Source organism: Oreochromis aureus, linkage group 11, assembly GCF_013358895.1.
Source record: "Oreochromis aureus strain Israel breed Guangdong linkage group 11, ZZ_aureus, whole genome shotgun sequence".
Taxonomy (NCBI): domain Eukaryota; kingdom Metazoa; phylum Chordata; class Actinopteri; order Cichliformes; family Cichlidae; genus Oreochromis; species Oreochromis aureus.
This window is the reverse complement of record NC_052952.1, coordinates 21,657,709-21,666,801: the sequence shown is the minus strand read 5'-3', so window position 1 is coordinate 21,666,801 and position 9,093 is coordinate 21,657,709. Positions and strand designations below refer to the sequence as shown.

Sequence of the window (9,093 nt, the reverse complement as noted above, 5' to 3'; positions counted from 1 at the left end):
TATGCCCACAGTGTACCCATCTTCTGATGGCTGCTTCCAGCAGGATAGTGCACCATGTCACATAGCTCAGATCATCTGAAACTAGTTTCTTGAACATGACAATGTTCACTGTATTCAAATGTCTTCTGCAGAGATTTGCATCGTGGATGTGCAGCCTACAAATTTGCAGCAACTGTGTAATGCTATCTTGTCAACAAAGACCAGAATCTGTGAGGAATGTTCGCAGCGCCTTGCTGAATCTATGCCACAAAGAATTAAGTGAGATCTAAAGGAAAGCACTGTGTGCCAAATGAAGGGGTAGGTAAGTGTATTGTGTAATGTTTATTTTAAATGTAGGTTTATTTTTATGTCATATTTAACATCTCTCTCACTCTCATATCTATATTTTTTTTTTTTGGGGTTAACAGTAAAAAACTGACCTCAATTTATAGCACTTGGCCTCTATACTTGACTATGGAGACAAACACTCCTGTGGAGCCTCGAATTCTATTTAAGAAGATGAATAAATGTCAAATTGACTGCTCTAGCATTTTTTTTTTACATTTTAACACAGGAACAAACTGTAACCGAAACGTGTTATTCAGGCATATTTGTGTAAAAGCTATGGACAGAAAAATGGACATTTCCATTAAGGTACCATTTTAAAAAAATTAAATACGGCGTGGAGTTGATTTTCAGGAACTGGCCTTGGCTGCTTAGTTCCAGTGAAGGGAACTCTTAATACTTCAGCATACGAAGACAGTTTCATGCTCTAAACTTTGTGGGAACAATTTAGGGATGGCCCCTTGCTATTCCAACATGACTGTGCACCAGTGCACAAAGCAAGGTCCATAAAGACATGGACGAGTGAGCTTGGTGTGGAAGAACTTGACTGGCCTGACTGACCTCATGGCATTGATCTTTGGGATGAATCAGAAATCATAAAATCATAAGTAACGATACTAATACCCTGTTGTATTTATCTAATATGTCAAATATTTATCAAATCATGTTTTCAACATCATGCGCTTGTCATAAATATGTTGCCATCAACTGTCAACTATAAAAATATAACCTCGTATATACAAAACAAATATACACATATATAAGGTGAATAACATCTCGTTTTACAGGAATTCAATCTGTTCACAATATTCAAGTGAAACCACAACATTACAAAGGTTAACTCAAGTAAGGCAGTGTTTTGAACAGTCCTGGAAACTGGGCGCTCTTATTCTAGTCACCATCGTCGTGATATCCAGGACAGTGGTTTGATCAATGAGACAGCGAGGTCGGGCTGGACATTTCTCCAAACTGTGTCTCTGCCAATGCCGACATCTCCGGGTCGATCTGGGAAAAGAAGGTCTGTGATTTGGACTACCAGCATTTTAACATACCCACAGTTAAACGTCCACGGACAGCATCAGACCAGGAAAGAGCTTTACTGACCTGTGGCTCTTTATCCTTTTCTTGACGAGGAATTCGATGCCTCTTTTTCTTTGTCCCAGCCACGTGATGTGATGCTGCAGATGGAGTGGAACCGGAAACACCGTTGAGCTTTTCATCTTCCGCTGCAGCAGCCGGCTCCAAATGGGCTCCAGATTCATCCTGAATCAAAGGCAAGGGGAAAAACAAAATATTACTCATAGCTATCTCTGTAGGACCTTTCAAAGTTTAGCAAGCAAAAGCAGAAGAATCAATACAAACAGAAAGCTGAAGGAAAAGCCTGCCTACTGCCCTGGCCTGAAACTACCAACATCAGGAAAGGTTTCACAGAGTGAGGGAGCCACAGGCTATTTTACCTAAATTCACTTCTATACAGTAAGTCTTTTGGGACCCAGAGAAGTTGCGCTTTGGTATCCATTAAAAAGAAGGTTTAAGGCAGGGGTCCCCAATCCCAGTCCACGAGGACTGCAGGTTTTAGATTTCACCCTAGGCCAACACACCTGAATCAAATGATTAATTCCTTATCAGGCCTGTGGAGAACTTCAAGACATGTTGAGGAGGTAATTTAGCCATTTAAATCAGCGGTGTTGGATCAAGGACACATCTAAAACCTGCAGGACACCGGCTCTCGAGGCCTGGAGTTCCCCACCCCTGCAATAATGTGTCGGCTTCACTTTTCATACCCAGAAGCTACTTCCATCTTTTATATTGTCTTTGATATCCACCAATGTTTGTAATCCTTACCTCAAGCAGTATAGTGAGCTGAGCGTTTCTGTAGTCATCCCCGTGAGCATCTAAGGTCTTCATGAGGAATCTGTGAGAGTTAACACAGCCCACAAATGAGCCATAAAGTGAGCAACTTCTCAGAAAACATACAAAATTTTCAGTTATTATAATGACAGTTTATACCTCCTTTCTTTCTTCAGACGTCGAGTAATTCTTTGTACTTGGTGAAGGCGACCCAGAATCTTCTGATTTACCTGAACAAAGTGCATGTGTTGGATCAATGATGAACTGATATATCAGAATATTAAAGCAGCAGGAGAATATTCAGAAACCTTATTGAAATAATTACAGTTGAATCAGAAGTCAGGCCTGTGCGATGTAAGGTCGCACAAACCATTTACTAGATACTAGAATTTTAAACTTGATACAGATACTCAGGAAAACACTGAATACTCAATACTATGTTCAAAGCTACTACTACTAGTAAAAAAAAAGAAAAAAAGAGAAGAAGTAATAAAAAAAAAGAAGAGGCATTATTTCTGAAGATTAAAACAATAAAAAAACAATAACATCAATAAGAGCAGTTTTTTTTCATATTATATAAAAAACAAACAAACAAACAAACAATATTTTAGGTTGTGTGAGTCACTGCTGTGCTTCTCATGACTTTCACTGCTGATCAAATAGATTCACTAATGTTTCTGTCAGCTGTTTTGGTCTAGCTGCTGATACACTTCCCTCTGACTCAATCTGGGACTTAACAACACAATGTAACACTTTCTAGATAAAGGTAATGTGTTACTTTTAAATGAACACCCTCCATTAACATCACATGTTATGGGCAGGACTGGTACGGTTTGCTGCCTATCCCGAACAAAGTTTTATTGTTAGCCATAGTCACTACCTTAATAATAACTTAACAGATAGATAGATAGATAGATAATGTGGCTATTAGATAATATAACGGTAATGTGCCAGCCAAGTTAACGTTTATCATAACATTTTAATACTTCAATGTTGTTGAAACTGGAGTTCTACTGACATCTCAAAGTGTTGTTTAGCTGATAGTGAGGGGAGGGGCTGTGTGCCTGCCTGTCTGCAGCACTGCTATGTGAAGCTTTGTTTCAGTGGTGTTGATCTGGTAATTTTTATTATTCACGTATTATTTTTTTGACAACCATACACACACCTGTTCAATTTCTTTACATTTCCTGCTCAGAGCCAGATATTTCCTTTTGTCAAGAGCTCTTTTTTCTTCATCTTCTTGTGTTGTGCTCTCAAGCAGCTCGGTGCCTCCCAGCTCTACCTAAAGAAATAAAAAAGCAGGATTCTGTTTTGTGTCTGACATCACATTGTTTGTTCTCACAAGAAAACACTTTTACCTGTTCAATGTTTTAAAGCAAAACCAAAGTAAAGCAGAAAGTCGTCTTATTATAGCCACATTATTCAGCAAGAGCTAGGAAATAAAAACTGCTATGCGGTGTATAATGATTTAGAAAGATTAATCTTCAATACATTTAAATGTGGGTGGCACATGGAAGTGTTACCATGTGCTTTGAGCCAAACTCCCTGTATTCTAAAAATTCTAAAACCCTTTTTTTTTTGTAATGGGAAAGGAGAGGGGGGGCAATGATGTGTAAAGTAGCAGCTATTCAGTGACATTTTCATGCATGAGATCTGTGTCACAGAGGATCGAAGTTCATAGGGAGAAGGTCTGAGTATTAATGTAGTCTCATTTCAAAGGGAAAAGACGGAAAAAACTAAAAAAAAGCTAAACTACTGAACCAAAAAAGAAGACAGAAAAAATGGAGTAAATGTCTGTGAAAGATGAGTGTCTTGTTTAAACAAATAAAGTGACTGGTGTTTTTTCATTTAAAGGTTTGTAAGACCAGCCTTACTATTATATTATATAAATTCTGCGTCGGCGTACTGATTCATATCTGCTGGCAACATCGGAGACCTGATTAAATGAGCTGTGAATTTGTATTAATCGGCAAACTTAATAAGTGTTACCACGTGTGCTAACATGACAAGCACCTTTATATAGATCAATAACATTACCTCTCCCGGTCCCAGCTCCACACCACCAGGCTCCAGTTCTGCTTCCAGGATGTGACCTCCGAATAGAGGAGGCAGAGCCAAGCCAGAGAAATCCTCCATCATCTGGAGGGAAAGAAGTTTCTTTGTTAATGTAAACAGCCTGTGCAGTGGTTATGAGTCATTCATCAAGAAGAAATACTAACAAATACACTGGGCAAATAGGATTCAACGGCCTCACTGCCTAGGGCCAGCAATGGTGTTTTAACCACTCAGTTTGTCTGTGAAGCAAAGTGGCTGCAACTGCCCTCGTGACTTTATAGCGGAAATACCTGCAGCAAAAGAGGTGCTCAGGATTTACTCACCTACACTTAACTTAAAGATTTAGTTCCACATTCTTTGCCGATATAAAATTATAACACAAAATTTAAATCTACTATTATACTGCGCAATGCTGAGATCTGCATAGTAATTACAGTAATTCAGCAGTTGTTTGTGAGTCAGTAAAAGCCTGATATTGTGGTCGGCGTTCCCAGTGGATTAAAAACGGCTGAACACTGCGGAAAAGTTCAAATTAAGAATTTCCCGTGTTTTAGACTTCTGATGTCACCACGCCTGATAATTGTTTAGTACTAAAACAATCCATTAGTCTAATTGTACTTACATTTGTTAGTCCCGAAACGATGCTTTTAACGTGTGTTTAAAGCGACACTTCGACCAGTGTCATCATCAGCCTGAGCACAAGCTGCGTATAATGTCGTTTTCTCTGTTTAGCTTTAGCTAAGACCGTTTAATAACATGATAGCTGACTTAAATCAAACCTGAAGCTTCCAAGGATCCTCTATTTCCCTCTCTGTTTTCGTGCGGCGGGCGCAGGAATTATACGTCATTTTTAGCAGTCACTACATTTCCCATGAGAACTCGCTCGGTGGAAACTACACCAGACAATATGGCGGGTATGTGTATATTTTGTCATCTTTTTGACATCTAATCAGTAAAATTCGGTTTATTTGGACCCTCGGGTAGTACAGATAAATACCTTAAATATTTAAAATTACTCTAACCGGATATCAGAGGTACTTTAGTTCTGATGTATTCGTTCGAAATAAAATTAAAAATGTGACCTTGGATGTGTTGCTAACGTTAGCTAGCATTGGTTAACCGTACGTAGCCTGTCCCTCGGTGCGGTTTTTAACCTGCCTGTTGGTTTCTGTCTGCAGGAATCGGAGCTTTCCTGAGGAATGCGTGGAACAAGGAGCCGGTTATTTTGGCTTCTTGTGGAATTGGACTGGTTGGTAAGTAACCAACCATTAGAAATCTGTGAGAGTGTGGTGCAGCGAGAGAGAGAGAGAGAGAGAGAGGGAGAGAGCATAGCTTTAAATAACATACAATGGCAGTTCTGCAAAGCCGATGAATGACAGTGTGGCAACATGTAATATTAATTAATTGCTAGCAATACGTCTCACAATAATCCGCTGTCTTGGATTTACATCACCCTAGCTGTCTTGTGTTCAGTTTAATTTAACTGAGTATACGATTTATATGTCCAGCATGGAAAGACCGAATAAAGAAAACAAATAAGCACGTTAAAGCCTTTGTCTGTCAAGTCCTTTTATTTATATTGCACGTGTTAAAACAACAAGAGTTGACCAAAGTACTTTAAAGGCACAGTCACTTGTAATCCAGGTTTCAAGAACCCAATTAAACACACGAGGGACCTCACACTTGACAAAAAGCAATTTAAAGTAGATAGAGCTTCGATCTTTTAGAGATGATTTAAAACAATTTATTGTTTAACAGCTTCTTATGTGGGGTAGCAGACTATTCCAGAGCCAGGGGACAAACACAACAAAAACCTAATCACTTTTAGTTTTCATGAGAGAAGTTGTTGCGATGATGACCTCAGTGACCTGGAGTTAAAAGATCTGTAATATATGGTGGAGCTAATCTATGGATTAAAACATGAGTGATATTCTGCCTTTTTTTTTGTACAAGTTAAGAGTCGAGCAGCTGCATTTTGAACTATCTGCAAACAAGAGAGAGAGTGGCATCGGGCGATCCTACATTGCTTGTATAGAGGTGGCACGATGGTGTACTTCACCAGCGAGCCTTGCTGTGTTCCAGTGTCCTCGCACAGTTGAAACTTTTGTGCATGTTGGTGGTTTGAAACTGGCTGTGGATGTGGGGCAGATATATGCTTAAAGTTTATGGAACACAGTGCTGTTTGGGTAACATGTAGCTTGTAGACTGAAGTGCTTTGTGCGGTAAGTAGGTGTAGAAAAGTTCAATATAAATACATTATTTAACAACACAATACAGAATTTACTGAATTTTTGTGGCCAATATCAAATTAGTTTATAATCAGAAAATAACAGTGTCATTGTTCATGAACTTTCCAGTAGTGTATTTAAGAAACTATTTAGCAGCTTGACTCTAAAATCTCGCCTAACTCGGCATCAACATCTGCCCGCCTGTTATGTTACTCTGCTTCATGTACTGCAGACAGCTGGCTTTGGTTACTTGTGTTATTCAACGACCAGTGATTTGAAGCGTCTTTGCTGATTCCACAGTAGTAGATATGTGGCTGTTTCAGTCATGGAGGAATTTGTTGTGAAAACTAACATAAAATCACTTCTTCTGCGTTATTATTTTTGTTTCAAACTGGAGAAAATCAGTAAGCTAAAGAACCTAAACAAATCAATTCAATGAGGGAGGAGTGTGTATACAGTTTCTTAATGAAACTTGTCCAAAATGCCAGACAAGTTAACATTGTTTTTGGTCAGAGGGCTCCAAAATCTTTTGGTCTGAATTTTCATAAATCAGCAGAATAGCAGCTATGTGGATGAATTTGACGAAGTCAGATAAAAAGTAGATGTTAACTTCGAAGTGCATATGGTTACCAGTTGTTGCCCCGCCTATCAGTATGCCTTTTTACTTTACATTATTTGAATAATTGTGCAAGATTACTCGCTCCGATGTCTGTGTCTAACAATAAAGATTCTGGCACATTTTTAATGACTAACTTTATATTGATGCTTAAAGCCATGCCAGTCAGATTAGTTGCTATCTGTGTTTATTATGTTTCTGTATGAGTGTGCACCTGGTGCAATGATTCATTTATTGTCAGTTGACCTTTAGAGACACAGTGAACTGTGAGTGTAATGTCATATGTGTTAAAATGTCTTTTCTCAGGTGCCATTCTTCCATTCATCAGCCCACTTACAAAATATACAGCAATGTTGAACGCAGCTGTGCCATACAACTACCCAGGTAAACACTGACGATCTTTATGTCACAGCAGGTTTGAGTTTAATTGAAAGCTGACGTTTCAGCGTCCTAAAACTCCTACCTTATTTTCTCTTCACAGTTCCTGTGCGAGATGATGGAAACATGCCTGACATTCCCGCTCATCCATGTGAACCAAAAGGAAGAAACTTGGATTGGCTCAAAAATCTATAACTTCAGATTTTCTCATGTTAATATCTGTCTGAATAGTTGCCTCCGATGTCTGTGTCCAACAATAAAGATTATATTTAATTCTACTTTTGTTAATCTGTATTATTTCAGTGCATTTAGGTTAATGACGTGGAAATTATAGCAACAGTGTCTAATTGGTTCTGCTGAATTAATTAATAACCAAGCCTGTAATCAGTAACAGCATTAAAAAGTATTTTGCTGTGAAATCGAAGCAGAGTTGATCAGTCACAGTTTAAGTTGCTTGACGTTTGATCTACACCTTTACCTCTCAAACAGACATAATGTGAAACAGTTTTTTTCTCAATTAAAAGTTACTCAGGGTTAAGATTTTTGTTTTGAAACTAAGCTTCAACACAGTTCTGATCTTCATTGGTGGCTTAGTTTAAAAATAAGAAGCTGTAATCAGATTGAGGCTGTTTAAAAAAAAAAAAATCCTTCTTTTCATACCAGCTTTAATTCTGCTCGCACTGCTCAGTAAGGTGGCAGAACAATATGCAGAGCAGCACAGCAAGAAACTTATTATAGTGGATACCCCCTGTTTTTTGGGGTTTTTTTGGGGGGGGGGGGGCTTTTGTGAGAATGTGAGGAATTAGGTTGTTTAATATTTTTCAGTATCTCCTATTTCTACTCACCTGCATGAAGTTTGAATATACTAAATAACAATATAACTATATGCTGTATGTTCTGTACAGAAATCTCAGTTTTACAAAGCATGCAAAAGCTTATTTCATAGACCTTTTATTTCACATGTAAGCATTAGTACTCCAGATAAAGTCTGTTCCTCTGAAATATTCATCTTCATAGTAGTGTCATATTCTGTAGTGTCTGAAGGGATGCATTGTTTTCTGCAGATAAAGTGTATAAATAAATAAATGTGTCTAATGTCTAACAACATTTCACTTTTAACGGAAGAGTTCTGAACTTGTATTTGATGGAGTTGTGACAGGCCAGCTCTCGCCTTTTTGTTCAGCTTTGATTTAAAGTGCAAGGGAGCTACTGGCCACTTCATTAGGTACACCGTGCTTGTACCAGGTTTGATCCCCTTTTGCTTTCAGAGCTTTTGTGGCATAGTTTCAACAAGGTGCTGGGAATATTCCTCAGAAACTCACACAGTTTAATATTCTTCAAATACCCTATTGTCTAACTTTTGGTGGGCCTGTGCATACTGTAACTTTGTTTTCCTGACAGGAGTGGCCCCCAGTGAGGTCTTCTTCTGCTGTAGACCACTTGCTTTGAGGTTTGATGTCTTGTGGATACAGAGATGCTCTTCTACATACCTCAGTTGTAGTGGTTATTTGAGTTACTGTTGACTGACTATCAGCTTAAAGGAGTCTGGCCATTTTCACACAGAGAACTGATGTTCACTGGATGTTTTCAGACCATCCTCTGTAAACCCCACAGATGGTTCCCAGCAGATCAGCAGTTTGA

General features: G+C 38.6%; 2 protein-coding genes across 3 annotated transcripts; one reads left to right on the top strand and one right to left on the bottom strand.

Annotated features, from left to right (window-relative positions):
- Positions 1 to 1,085: 1,085 nt before the first annotated feature.
- tfpt (TCF3 (E2A) fusion partner) lies at positions 1,086 to 5,103 on the bottom strand. Of its 2 annotated transcripts, none has more exons than XM_031734125.2 (7): positions 5,010 to 5,103; positions 4,213 to 4,314; positions 3,341 to 3,457; positions 2,335 to 2,405; positions 2,170 to 2,239; positions 1,429 to 1,587; positions 1,086 to 1,329 (listed from the first exon to the last, which is right to left on the bottom strand). In XM_031734125.2, exons 1-7 carry the CDS (start codon positions 5,076 to 5,078, stop codon positions 1,255 to 1,257), a joined length of 663 nt encoding a protein of 220 aa, XP_031589985.1. In that variant the 5' UTR covers positions 5,079 to 5,103; the 3' UTR covers positions 1,086 to 1,254. The 2 variants fall into 2 exon arrangements, with proteins under 2 accessions (XP_031589985.1, XP_031589987.1); XM_031734127.2 differs by having other exon boundaries at positions 4,853 to 5,043.
- Positions 5,069 to 7,730, top strand: ndufa3 (NADH:ubiquinone oxidoreductase subunit A3). The gene is made up of 4 exons (XM_031734128.2): positions 5,069 to 5,144; positions 5,409 to 5,483; positions 7,381 to 7,458; positions 7,556 to 7,730. Exons 1-4 carry the CDS (start codon positions 5,102 to 5,104, stop codon positions 7,645 to 7,647), a joined length of 288 nt encoding a protein of 95 aa, XP_031589988.1. The 5' UTR covers positions 5,069 to 5,101; the 3' UTR covers positions 7,648 to 7,730.
- The last annotated feature ends 1,363 nt before the right edge of the window (positions 7,731 to 9,093 follow it).